General features: G+C 34.8%; 1 protein-coding gene across 1 annotated transcript; it reads right to left on the minus strand.

Annotated features, from left to right (window-relative positions):
- Positions 1-1824: 1824 nt before the first annotated feature.
- On the minus strand, positions 1825-2802 carry LOC137004179 (olfactory receptor 52E8-like). The gene has a single exon (XM_067364378.1). It carries the CDS (start codon positions 2800-2802, stop codon positions 1825-1827), a length of 978 nt encoding a protein of 325 aa, XP_067220479.1.
- Between the last annotated feature and the right edge of the window lie 12356 nt (positions 2803-15158).

Consider the following 15158-nt stretch of genomic DNA (forward strand, 5'->3'; position numbering starts at 1 on the left):
TGTGGTCCCATAGCAACAGGATTCATGTTTGTTTGGCAATTTTACCTCAAATAGAAACTCAATTGATTGGATTGTGTGTGTGTTTGTGGGAGAACACTTCCAAAAAGTTCAAAGTTCAATGCTGTGATGATGTGCCCTATGCTTAGAGAATACTGAAAGGTTGTGTTTCTTTATGCCTTCAACCACAAAAAGCTCATAAGTTAAGAAACAATACTCATCTGTGTGTTATTGTGCCACAGTACCTTCTTTAGTGGCAGCTTATGCCATTCACTCATTCCCCTGCTTTTTACAGCAAAAACATTCAGTTGTTCACAATAAATAATAAACAAAGAGGAAGCAAGAAATTAAGTATTTTTATATATACTCAAGATTTTTTTTTAACGTTTACATTATTGAACCACCATAAAAACACATTAGAGTTTCAGCAAATTACCCTCTATAGTTAATATTTTCATTAATATTGTTAAAAATGCACTATAAAAACAAGCATGGGGAATGTAATTGTATTAAATCATTAGCAGAATGATGCTTAGGGATTTGATCTGGAGAACTCTAAATAATCTCTATGGAGAATTTATTAAGAGAGTCTCCAGACCTCAGGTCCACTTTCATTTTACTTTTGTTCCAATGGGAGTTTTTCCATCATGGAATAGATACACACCTTTGTGTTTTTTTTTTTTTTTTTTTTTCAAAAAAAAATTGAGACATGGCTTTTACACTACATTATCAGGTAAAATTTTGGACACACATTTCTGTTTATTATTTACCTGTTATCTTAAAACTTTTTAAATTTAAAACTTTATGCTTAAATGCTGGAAATTATTGTAGCATTATATATTTTTTATTTTAAATTACATTTTTTTTTAAACCTTGACTGTATTCATGTTTATTCATTACATTTTATCAAAAGCTATTTATAAATTAGAAACAGGCGTGTTTAATCTTAGGGAGAAAACAAAAAGTAGTGATCAAATCCAGCATATTAGAATGATTTCTGAAGGATCATGTGACACTGAAAACTGGAGTACTGATGCTGAAAATTCAACTTTACCATAAAAGGAATGGATTACATTTTAAAATATATTAAAATAGAAAACACTTATTTTAAATTGTACTTATGTACTTTTTTTTATTTATTTCAAATTACTTTTTTTTCTTTCTTTTTTTTTTTCACTTTTACTGCATTCATATTTATTCATTACATTTTATTAAAAGCTATTTAGGCTATTTATAATTTAGAAGCAGGCATGTTTAATCCAAGGGAGAAAACAAAAAGTAGTCATCTACTGAAATAAAGATCTGAAAACACTTCATAGATTGCTTAATGATGCCAGGTTTAGGCTATAATTTATGACAAAAAAATGGTGTTACATTTAATGTTGAACTGCAAAGAAGTCAAAAGATGCTAGCATAGATGCTTATTAGTACAACAAAAACGTCTTTAAAACATATTAAATTTCCAGTACTTTGCAGAAAAATGGATGATTGACAATAACTTTTAAAACAAGAAACTTGATTATTCCATATGAAAAACTAAGTGTAGAAGCTTTATGCAGTAATAGGTTGTTCATTTGTTTTAGTGTGACAGAAAAATACAGCATGGACAGTAATAGCACACATACATGTGAAAGCAAAAGTAATGATAATCATACTTGGCAAATCAGCATGATAAAAACAAGACATGGCCTCCTTGCAGATATAATTTTTTCCTCTTTAATTTAATCAAGTTTTGCTGTATCTAGCTTCAGGATGAATACATATGAATACATGAAATAAAAAACACAATGAAAAACTTCTTTGAGAAGATGCACAAACATTTTGCAATCAATCTGAAACGCTGTGGGCAATGGATGCAGACTTCTTTTTAATTACTGTCTGGATAAAGTTCTTAACTTCAGCTGTGTTTAAAACATAAATGATGGGATTTAGCATTGGTGGAACAGCATATGCCAGAGACGTGCTTATGATTCTCACATTGGGAGACAAAGAAAGCATGACTGCAGCAATGTATGTGCAGATTATGGGAATGAAACACACTCCAACTAACAACAGGTGAGAAACACATGTCTTTAGGGCCTTAATACGCCCCTCCCACGTTGTAATTTTACTTAAGGCAAAACAAATGCAAAGGTAAGACAGGAATATTGTCAGCGGAGCAGCAAAGTAGACAGCTGTGTTGAGATTTGCCAAAAATGAACTTATGCTATTGTCATTACATGCCATCCTATGCAAGGGACCATGGTCACAAAAATAACTCTGTATCTTATTGGACTTGCAGAATGAAAGTCGGGTGATCATAGACACCGTGATGGCCACCAGAAAAGCGCTAAGAATCCAGCATACTGAGAAAACTGAACACATGACAGCATTATTTACAATGGCGTGATATCTTAGTGGCAAGCAAATAGCAATAAAGCGATCAAATGCCAAGACAACAAGAGTGACACACTGTATTGTATTAAAGAGGTAAACAAAAAACATGTTTGCCAAACAAGCATTGTAAGAGATGTACTGAGAGTCAAACAGAAAAGTCTTCATCATGTTAGGAATCAGTGCATTAGTTTCACCAATATCAGCCAAGGCCAAATTAAACACACCAATGTACTTTGGACTGTGCAGGCTCCGGTCAAGAGCTATAATGAGAAGGACTATAGAGTTCCCAATTACAGCATTAATATAAATGAAAAACAGGAATATATAGTAATAGTTGCTGAATGGTATACCTGATAGTCCACTGATTAAGAAGTACTCAGGATGCACAACAGAGATATTTTGGGGGAAACTGACATTTAAGATAACCATGGCAGCCTTTTCTTTGATATTTTGTCCTGCTGAAATAATATAAATATATATATTTATAAAAACTGAAATAATTAGAGTGTGAAATACATTTAATTTATCACAGTATTTTAAATACCTAATTATCCAAACTATTTCAGTCTTATATAGTGTTCACAATTCAAAGGACATAATGAAAGGTTCCTATACAAATTCTGCTAAACCACTTTACTTAGTTGTAGCTTGGACATTAAGTTAAATATGTAGGCTAGATTTGAAAAATTAATGTAGCATATTTTAAAATAGTAGACTTTACGTGACGCATTAGCAGCCGGTGCACTTTTCACTTTCTACACATACAAATATAAATTAAAATAAATAAATGACAAAATGAACCTTCTTACCAATGTGTTAAATTACTATTTATTCGTTGTTCCTAATTATTTTCATTTAAGTCTACCCATCATATCTGAATGGAACTCAAATCAGTTACGGTTGCAATAAGTTTCGTGAAAAGAAAATGTAAGTTAAAACTGAAATGCGTGCTTTTAAAATGCGAATCTATATTCGATTTACAGGTAAAGGCTGTTGCGACCCTGTACTTTATGCCGAGCTTTAAATATAGGACTTTCATGCAAACAAAGTCAGCACGTAAAGTCACTGTCCTCAATCAATGAAAATAAATCGGAAGATCCTGTTCATTATCCGTACGCATGAAATGTATCTGCTCCAGCTATGTTTGGTTGTAGAGCCCGCATCGCCGTACAGAAGTAGGCTATGTATTTTTTTACGTTTATCATGCACCCTGTCAACATAACGTCTGAGAAATTACACATAAATACAATACTCTGTGCGCAAATTAGGCCTACAAGTGCGCAGCGAAATAATATCTGCGGTTATTAGATGCATCTGGCGCATTTCCTCCGTACTCTCGGACTTATTGAATGAACAGTGTGGGGCGTGATTGGCACATTGGGCGTGATTTCTGATTGTGACGCAGATAAAGGGGCGTGGCTTTTACAATGAGCATCACAACGGGGTCTTTATGGGGAAAATAAAAAGGGAATTTAATTTAAATTATACCATGTCTCTTTCCTTTTTGCAATATACTTTATTTTTTCATTCTTTTTATTATGTATTAGTCAATTTGTTTGTATGTTTGTTTGTTTTTTGTGAAATCATAGAAATGCACACATACACTTGAAGCAAAATAAATAAATAAATAAATAAATAAAGTTAGGTGAGACAATCTTGCTTGTCCTTACTGAAATTTTCTGTTCGATTGCTACCAAGACACTGACTCAGTATGACACAGTATTCCAATTTATATCTGATGACACATCTCAGGAGGACATTTAAACTATAAAGTGATGCAATTTAGTTTAGTCCTCCTTTATGGTACAGTAAGACAAAAAAGATGATGAAATCGTGAAAATCTCTTTGAAAACAAACAAACAAACAAGCAAATTCATTATTCATTTAAGCTATTTTTGCTTCTTCATAAGTATTAATATTTGTTTCTGAAAATTATGTTTAAAAAAGCTTGTTTTATTCTAAAACCTCAAAATGGAGTATGTGTCATGTTAGTGCTATTATCACTATTGGTCCCAGATGCACATTATAATAATCTCTCTGGAGTGCAAAATATCCTGAGATATTATATGAGATAATGAAAAATTAATTTCACACTGACCATTATCATCTGAGAAGTCTAAATTGATATAGATATATTCTTTATATTATACTGATTTATTTACTTTTTAATGATTATTTTTTTTATTTAAATAATAACACATTACACTTTAATACACATAGGTTTTCATTTTGTATTTTTTTTTTAGCTTTTACAATGGTTTACTATATTTTGTTTATTAGACAAATAAAAGATAAATTATCATGATAATTCACAATAAACATTCTTAAATTGCCTTTTTTGTATTACAATATTAAAGTCACATTTCACAAGACTTTTTAATTCTAAAATTAATTATTTTAATTCTAACGCAAAGAAAATGGAATTGCAGTTTGTATGCAAGTGTAGGATAACAATTTTTAGTAAGAACAGAAGTTTTTGCTGTTTTGTGTAACATCATTTCTGTATATTGACATTGTCACATAGTATACTTGACTGTCACCAGAGGCTTTGTTAATGATGACCTATGGCACCTTAGAGACTTTTGAAGCTGTATGTTTGCTAACGACGGCACATTCTTTCGTTGGGAATTGAGAAAAACAAGTCACAAATGAAGACTATGGGGAAATGGCACACATCATCAAGTTTATAATACAGTGTCTGTTTGTATTTCTTAAGATAAACAGCATATCATGTAAAAGAGAGAGGATGATAGAGGAAGAAATATAGACAAAGCAACAAAGAGTGTACTATGTAACAAGTTAAAAGCATAACTTATTCAAATATTTTAACAGTACATGTATATTCATATACCAATTTATCTATTTTTCCAAATAATCCCACTACACTTTGCTGTGAGGCAAAAATGTTGTCAATTATTGGTAGAACCCTTTTGAATCTGTGGCAATACAATCTGAAATCATTCTCATGCTCTCATATCATGTGGAAGACGCGTCGAGAGGTCAAAGTTCAGCAAGTGTGTTCTGTTGTGCCTTGCAGCAAACTATGACCCATTAAGCATGGGAGCTTGTTGGTTTTATTTCTTCTGCATTATTTTCTTTCTTTCTTTCTTTCTTTCTTTCTTTCTTTCTTTCTTTCTTTCTTTCTTTCTTTCTTTCTTTCTTTCTTTTTTTTTCTTTCTTTCTTTGATAAAACTGCCAAACGTTAAAATATTTTATAAAAAAATGTTTGTAACGTCACAATAAACACGAACTAGCAATCAAATATAAAGCACGTTTTAACCCAGGTTAATGTTAATTTCAACATTTATGAATATCAAAAGTATAAAAGTATCTGTTAATAATATTTAATGGACCTGAGCTAACATGAAATAATAAACAGTTGATTTTTTATCAACTAACATTAATGTAAAGATCAAAAAATGCTGTAACAAACTCATTGTTAGTAAATAATGCATTAACTAAAGTAAACTAATGGAAACTTAACAGGATAGTTCACCCAAAAATGAAAATTATCCCATGATTTACTTGCCCTCAAACCATAGGTGTATATGACAATCTTCTTTCAGACAAACACAATCGAAATTAAAATATCCTTCCAAGCTTTATAATGGTAGTGAATGGGGCTCAAGATTTTGAATTGTGAAGTGCATCCATCCATTATTAAAGTAATCCATACGACTCCAGGGGGTTAATAAAGGCCTTCTGAAGCGATGGGATTTTGTAAGAAAAATATCTATATTTAAAACTTAACAATCTATAATCTTCTGGTAACCGCCATATGCAAGTCTAGTCCCAGCGGAAGAGTGAATTCTGACCCAATGTATGACGTAGGATGTAGGAGTAGAGTAATCTTAGGTGAGAGTATAGACGCCTCTCGCAGTTCAAACAAATAGGGCTGGACAACAAACTCAAGATCCTGCGAAAAATTCCTGTTTTAACTTCTAATTCATGACTGGTGTTACGTTTTGCTCTATCCTCTGCACTACTGCATTCGTCAATTTGTCATATGTCAGGTCAGAGGTCACTTTAACACCTGAACTGGACTTGTGTACGGCCGTTGCCGGAAGCCAGTTCTTATAGTTTATAAAGTTTTAAATATGGATATTTTTCTTACAAAAACCCATCTCTTCACTTCAGAAGGTCTTTATTAACCCCCTGGAGCCGTATGGATTACTTTTATGATAGATGGATGCACTTTTTTGGGCTTCAAAATCTTGAGTCGCATTCACTACCATTATAAAGTTCGGAAGAGCCAGGAATTTTTTTAATATAACTGACTGTTCATCTGAAAGAAAAAAATCATATACTCCCAGGATGGCTTGTGTGTGAGTAAATAATGGGATAATTTTTATTTTTGGGTGAACTATTCCTTTAAGTGTTACCAAAATTTCATACAAAACACTATATATTCACATTCACATTCACATTACGTAACATCAAGTGCTAAATTAACAGCAATTTTAAAATGATCATCACAGCTCAACAAATTATCGATAATAATAATAATAATAATAATAATGAATGTTTAATTTATTTTGTCACTGGTAAGGTAACCTTTCAAAAGGTACAAATATGTACCATTTAGGTAGTAATGTACACTTTAGGTCAGGGCATGGCAACTTTGGCCCTCATCATCTGATTAAAAAAATAAAAATAAAAAAATGACAAAGAAATTATATACTTGGATCGTTCACACTTTCCTTACTGTTCTTATTAATGTGCCTTACTAATGTGTTCTGCATCCCCGATGTTATAAAGAAAACTGCCGTTTGCAAAGAAACGCAAAGTATCTGCTCGGACGTAATAGCACGGCCACGATGGCTGATGTTTCTGATGTAAGGATGGATGAGTTTATGAATATATCTAATTGACTGTATAGAAAAATGGTACCGCTCAAATAAAAATGCATGGGGATATGACAAAAAAATCCACTCAGGGTCTCAAAATCCTCTCCTGATGCAAATGTAACTCTCTGCGATTTAATGCAGCCTCCTCATCAACAGGATCCTCCATAAAAGGACATGCCATTTTCACTTTGACTGTCTCTGTGTGTAGGTCTCTGTATGTGCAATGAATTAATGTATCCAAAGAATGAATGAGGTATTTAAATGCCACTTCCACTTTAAAAAATGGGAGGAGACTGAAAGAAACTCTGGGTTTACCGAAGAAAACCTGCTCCCGACCAGGTTAGGTTCACAGAGTAAGTTACCAGGGTAACTGAGTCTTTCTCGGGTTTGACATACCTCCCATTCTGAAATGGAAAACCCAGAGTTTCCCTCATTTTAGGGTTAACATACTCAGAGTTCTCACTTAACCTCCTTTCTGAAATGGGCCCCATTAAAGTTAAATGATGTAGTTGTACACTGTAAAAAAAATCCCAGTAAAATTGACAGTAAAAAATCGGCAGCTGTGGTTGCCAGAACTTTACCGTAAAAAATACAGTATCAACGTAAAACAAAAATCTGTTAAATTTACGGTAAAATAACGTATTTCATTAACCGTTATAATGTTAATTTACCAACCTAATGAAGTACTAATATCTGTTTTGAACCTTTATAATACACTGACAGTCACCAAACACAGTGGTGATAAGAGTCACATGATGAATCAAAGTTCATCACAAGCAGATTTTCCACAAGCTGAGAAGCACAACACTAACATATAGAAGGTGCACACAGTGTCATTCACACACACACTAAACACCATCATGGTAACATGCATGAAATTTTAAAAATTCAATAAACATTAATTCAACAACATTAGATGTAACATAAAACCCTAATGTACATAACTGATTAGAAAAAAATGAGAAAAACTAAGAAGAAACAGAGTTATTTCAACGAAAATATATCAAATGTGAAGTGTCACGCAGGGAATGGTGGGAATGTCAATTTACGTTTTTTCACTGTAAATTTTTACAATGAATTGTTATTTTTCACTTCCAAAAATTTTCCAAAAAATTACATTAAATGTACCGTTAGATCTATTACAGTTATTCACCGTATATAGTACGGAAACTTTCTGTAAACCAACTGACAGTTTTTCACTGCAGCATTTTTACAGTCTTTTACTGTTAAAATCACAGTAATTTTTTACAGTGTACATGACTTGTACATAATTAAACTCTGTTTACTGAACATCACTGAACTGTACATAATTACTGATGTTTACTGAACATCACTGAACTGTGTTCATCTGTGCAGCAGAATTTGATGGACCCTCCTCCTGCTGTTCTTTCACACTCTAGGGGGAAAGAAGAATGTCGGTTTATACACATATAACATACATAAACTTTTCTATAGGCTACTCCACACAAAAATTGGAAGAATGTGTAGATTGTCTGATGTGTAGACACTTTATTAATATTACCTCTGTAGGCCTCTCTGTGGCAGGGGTGGTTTCAACATCCTCATCATCCTGTGAAGATGAGAATTTGGCTGAGTACACCTTATTATGATTATGATTTGTCATAATTTCTGGTTTATTTAGTAGGCTACTTACAACTGCCTGGGGTTCTGTTGGGACAGGAGGCTCCAAAAGACAGATATTACCATCAGAATCTGTTGGGACCAACAAAAAACCCAACCCAAAGTAAAATAAATGGAAATATCAGAATTTTATATATATATATATATATATATATATATATATATATATATATTGCTAAGCCTCTTGCATTTTATGAAGGCACTTGTATTCTGGGGAGTGACTGGCTTTGATGAGCTCCCTCCAGGAATTCCCTCAGCCACACTGGCCTGCCGGTGTTCAGGCTCGGGGCCAACTCCTCTGCATTCGTGAGTGGTGGTGGTGCACATCCTCCCCCTGTTTTACGGGCCTCTGCCTTCTTTCTGTTGGCTGAGTAGAAGTCAAATGAGAATGAACATTTCATTGTTTGAAAACAACATTAGATCTATGTCAAAAATGCTTCTGCACTGCTAGACACTGGATGGTATTTAGTTATGTAATATGTCATATGTTTGTTAAGTCAGGTAGCCTACACCTATGATATGCTCAAGTCTTACCTGATTGAATTATGTTTTTATATTTCATTTTTAGCCACTGCCACGTCCTTTTTATGCCTGCAGGAATGCACCTACATGAAAATGAAAATTAGGTTCAATATTGTACTGTTCTTCCACTTTCACTTCTGATATTATAACAGCAATGTTGGATAAGTTACTCTAAAAAAGTTATATGATTAATATAATAATTACTCTGCCTACAAAGTATTTCATTATTTACTACCAGTTCAACCACAATACAAGGATAGACACTAAACCGCACTTTTAATTCTTAAAATAAATAAATAAATAAATCAGTATTTAATGCAATTGCATCGGAAGTCACTTTAATTAAATTACAGAAAAATTAAGAGTAGTTAATCCCTTATTTGTTCAAGTAAAAAAGTAAATTACAGTACTTAATAATTACACCCATCCCTGTATAACAGCAATTAAAATTTAAACTCGAGCAGCTATTTTTTCCCATGCCAACTCTCTCTCTCTTTTGCGGCTGCAGCCGTGTTGTTGTTTTTTTTTTCGGAAAATGTGCTCATGCTCACTGTAAGCTTGCATGAGCACATCAAGTTCAGCCGGAGAAAAATATGCAGAGCATTTTTTTTTTTTTCGGGTGCTGTTGCCATGGTGAATCATAATATCTGCGCTCCGTTGATAATGGCTTTTATAGTCGTGGTGCATGCACTTAACTCAGAGTAAGTCAACTCAGAGTCGACTGAACTAACTCATTTTAGCTGTTCTGTAACCGAAAACTCAGAGTTTCCCATTTCAGAGTAAGTCAACTCAGAGTTCAAGTTTTAACTCAGAGTTGGTTGAACCTCCTAATTGAAATGGGCCCCTGAACAAGCTAATTAAGGTCTTGAGGATTACTAGAGTGCATCTCAATCAGCTAACCTTGCTCCCTAGGTCGTGAATCAGTATATTGTGTACATGAATTTGTAAGGTGCTTTGAGTACCCAGAAAAGCACTATAGAAATGTAAGGAATTATTATTATTATTATTATTATTATGAATTTGGGCACTGGTAAGTACAGTAAGGACCCTGGCTCACTACACATTGGGACACTGATGATGACAAGACAACATCCTTGTTGTACAACATCACTACTGGTATTTATGAACTTATTATTATTATTTTTTTAAATGTTATTTAAAGTACATTATGATAAATACTTTGATTGTTACATATACCTGCAACATTTCAGACATAAATTAATTATAAATGTTAGCTACATTATGTTCCGTACCTTTCTAACGATGAATATTTATGCTGAAATATAATTAAATAACATATTTTTTTAAACATCTATGATCTGATTCTTCTCCAAAATCAAACAATTGCCTCAAAATCAAACAATGCTTTCAGATCATACACACAGCCAGTCAATATACAATATATACATTACAGAGCATTCATTAGACACTACATTAAAAAAAAATGTACACAGCATCCAGAGCATGTAGTTACAGAAAAAAAGTATACTGGATACAGTAAACAAATTTTACAATTACATAAAAAGTAGCCTTGACAATCTCTCCACACTGTAAGATTCTAAGAATATCATGTGCCTGTTTTTTGTGTCTCTTGTAGGGAAAACACCCTAGGAAGTAAAATTAGCTCAAATGAAATATTTATAGGGAATTATAAAGAGTTGTTTAGATTACGACCGAGCAACTGATTCGTCCAGCGTTCATTTGCTCGAGCCGTAATTAAGCTCTGGTAACGGATATAAATATCCAACAATCGTGAAAACCCTGATTAAAGCAGGTAGCTTGATCACAGTTTAAGACATTAAATCATAAAGTACATAATACAAGACACTTTCCTTTTAAAATCTACAAGAGATTTTATTTATTCTAACACAAACTAATCTAACACAAAGGCACGCACATACACACACACACATTCATACGCGTTGCAGTAAGAAGGAAATGAGAGAGAAAGAGTTTTGAAAGAGAGAGAGAGCGAGAGAGAGATCTGATTGACCGAATTCCTATCAATGCATTTCAAAGACCAGAAGGAACCATGAATCATTCATTTAAATACACCAGTTCAGTTTTCATCTGGAGGTACTTGCTTGCGTTGACTAAGGTGACTTTCCCTCGTCGTGCAGAGAGGGGTTTCCCAAGTCGATGATTGGTCCAGATCAGGTCCGTGTGGAACAATGAAGGAAGTCTCTTTGTCGCTGGAGTTGAAGCGGCAAAAGTCGTTGGTTGAACTTTGCTGCGAAACTTAGGACACAAGACTTTCAGCGGTAAAGGAAAATTAAGTAAAGAAAAGAAAAGTGAGTGAAGGTTGGATGGCTTGAATGAGCGGCTGGTCTGTTCTTCTTGTCACTCCATTGTTCTTGGTACTTGTCTTGGCTTCTTTTCCCAGAACAAAACCAACTCCTTTCTCGTTTACTAACCAACTTCTCTCTTTTCACTATCTTGCAATATGATCATTTAAACTTAGTTGTTTGTCACACCTCTGAGGAGTCTTGGCCAATCAGACATTGTCCTGTTTCAAGAGGGCCTTCCTCTGCCCCCAATAAAACATAAGTGTCACATCCCGGTCTGTCTCTGCTTTAGCAGAGTGCCATTTTAACATAATTGCTGTTAAATGGGATACAATACATTTTAAACAGATTTCATTCAAGTCAGGATATAGGAAAGGGGGAAAGAATCAAATTAAGTCCAAATAAGGCATACTTTCAGTCATTCAGTCAAGAGTTAACACATTTACATGAATTGTGAGTGTTTCTAAAGCCTAACTGTTTACAGGTAGTACTTGTGGACACATAATGCAAAATGTATGTAGTTAAAAGATGTTTGATAAGTCCGTTAAAATTGTTGGAACAATTTTGAAGCAGATTTATTTGTTCAACAGTGTAAGGTACCTTTAGCCTTACGTCATTTATTAGCTCAATTTAATTGTTACAGGGAATAAGAATCGAATCAACTGTAAATGATTCACTGTAAATGATTCAGAATTAATATTTAACACTTCATCAATTATTCGTCCAGCGAAAATTGAGGTTAGAGTATTTTACCAATTCTGGATAAAATATTATTCTGTGGCCAACAGTAACAATATTTTATTATGATTATTATTATAATTATTATATTATTGTAAGCAAGAGGTAACTTGATCTTTAAAGTTTAAGGCAGTAATTTGACACACAGCACAACAAAAACTCGTATATGTGAAAATCAAAACAAGATTTATTGACTACTTCTAATGATTACAGGACACTAAGGCTAAACACACACACACATACACACATACATACATGCACACACGTTCGCGGAGTTGATGAGTTATGAAAAGTCCCAAGTTCAGTGCTAACTCATAACCTGAGGAAAATCACAAAAGCAGAGCTTTGGCTTGATTCTTTAGGTTTAAAGGAGTTTCACCAGTTTCCAGCAAGAGAGAGAGAAGTTTGCTTGTACCTGCGTTTGCTCTGACAGCTGAGGTAATCGGGTTGTTCCGTGACTCGTGTACAGCGGAGTCCCGCGTTCTGGATTGGCTGTCTTTCAGGTGACGTCTTCTCGGGAAAGCCCTTTGGGTTGCGCGGAAGCTTTGAAGGATGCTGCTGGCTGGTGAAGCTGTTCTGATCTGAGCGTCTGGCTTGAGCGGCTCTCTTGGGAGACTTTGGTCAGATATTTCACCGAGGGTTGTGGAGTCTGAATGTGACGGCTGTTGATCAGCGGCGTGGCTCGTAGTTGAAATCGGCGGCTGTTAGATGGAAAATCAGCCCCGATAAAGGATCTTCTCAACTTCTTCTGTTCAGCATGACCCAAGCAACTTTTCAGCCGTGGTCAAAGTATTTCTGACCGACTTCTGACTTCCAGCTTCTGACTCTGACTTTACTTCATATTTCTCAACTGACTGACTAGCTTGTTCGGACAGCATCGTTTTAAAGGAGCAATTCTGGCTCCATCCTTCAGATGCGATCCTCCAATGAGACGTTGCTACGGAGATTAGACACGCCTCGTCTATTGTCTATTGATCACATCGCGTGATATCTGCAGGACATTCTCTTGTTTTATTAACAACTTTATAAAGTTTCTTAATATTTTCCTGATACTGAATTTCAATGTTTCATTCACACAGAATTACAGAGAATTATAAATTCTGCATTTAGAGCTCAAACACGACACACTTCTTCCACACATATTACTAGACTGACCTAATTAAAACAATGATTATAAGAGAAAGATGCATACAGGACTACAAACATATAAATCATTGACTCCAACATATTAGTAATCACATCATAGCAAATGTTATTCTGGATATAGTTAATACTTTAAGTAATCGACAATTGTCCCTTTTGAGATTCAAGATTGAGTCCTAAGCATAGTTTAACTTTGACCGGAGTCATGGGTGACCGGGTCACGATGGACGGCCACACAAGGGAGGTATTGATAGGACAGATTTGTCTTTAAATCCGTTGATGGGTGTTTTCCTGTTCCGTCCGATAATACAAGAGGGTTTTGTGAGAGAATCAATAGATTTAATGTGATCAGACCCACGTGATGGGTTCTGATTAGTTTATTGCTGTTGAGCAAAGAAGTCCTTTAGACAGAGTCCTTTGTTAAAAGAAGTCACGTCATCACTTCTGTAAAAGCTAGGTTTTTCCTGTCAGGAAATGGATCTTTTGGACCAAATGAAGCTTTGTTCAATCATGCCTCTGGCTGATAAAGCCATTTGGTAACGTCTGTCGAACGGGTCCCTACAACAGTCTCCTTGGCTTTCCTGTGAAGTAAGGAAACTAAAGGGTCTGGATTGTCTCTATGTCTTCTTGGGTGACCCTTTGGTATGTCGCTTCTGCTATCAGCAAGCATGTGTCGTAAAAGTAATCAGCCTGGCTTTATCTGCAGACGGACCGGAGCCGGAACCTCAATTCTGAATTAGAATTATGTTTTGAAAGAATCATCTGAATGATTCATTTGTCTGGTTCGTCCACAGTTCCTACACTCTGTATCTCTGTCTAGTCATTCAACATGCTCAGAGAACATGCTGCTTTTCTTAGAGTAGTGTACAAATACCTATTCATTGTATTAATGCTGAGTTGTCATTTTCACTTCCTGTATTTTCAATATATATCGACCCTCTGGCCGAATAAACTTTGTATCTTGGTTGAACTGCACTCTCTGTGTCTGAGTCAGAGATGTTCACGAGTCTTTTATCTGGAGTCTGAGTCAAGTCTGAAGTCTTTATCACTGGAGTCTGAGTCAAGTCTGGAGTCTTTTGTCACGAGTCTGAGTCGAGTCTCGAGTCATTTGAAAAAAAGAAAAAAAAAAATCTCATAATAAATAAATCCTATATTTTATCCTAGTTGTATTATATAGACAAAATTATATGATCTTTCTATAATCAGTTTTATTTGAAATGAAGGTCCTATGATGTAAGGGATAATGTACATCCAGTTTGTTGCTTTATAATCCATTACAATGTACAAAACAGTCGTCCTGGCAACACGAGTAGTCATTTTCAATACAGTCGCTAAACGGACAAAAGATGGCGCCATCGAGTCAAGGTTTGTTAAGCCAAGTTCAGACTGCACGATTTTAGCCCCGATTTTGGCTCGCCGACAGGTTGAGAAATCGCCGACAAATGCCCGAAATCACAGGCAAATCAGTGCTCGTTCACGCGAGTGACAATCACGCAGTGTGAATGAGCAAAGACGCGATCTGAGAGAATCGCTGACGAGTCGCCGACACCCGTGAGATATTTGGCATGCTAAATATCTGGACCTGTCGGCGATTCAAAATCCTGCAGTG

The sequence above is a fragment of the Chanodichthys erythropterus genome, chromosome 17 (genome assembly GCF_024489055.1).
Source record: "Chanodichthys erythropterus isolate Z2021 chromosome 17, ASM2448905v1, whole genome shotgun sequence".
Lineage (NCBI taxonomy): Eukaryota > Metazoa > Chordata > Actinopteri > Cypriniformes > Xenocyprididae > Chanodichthys > Chanodichthys erythropterus.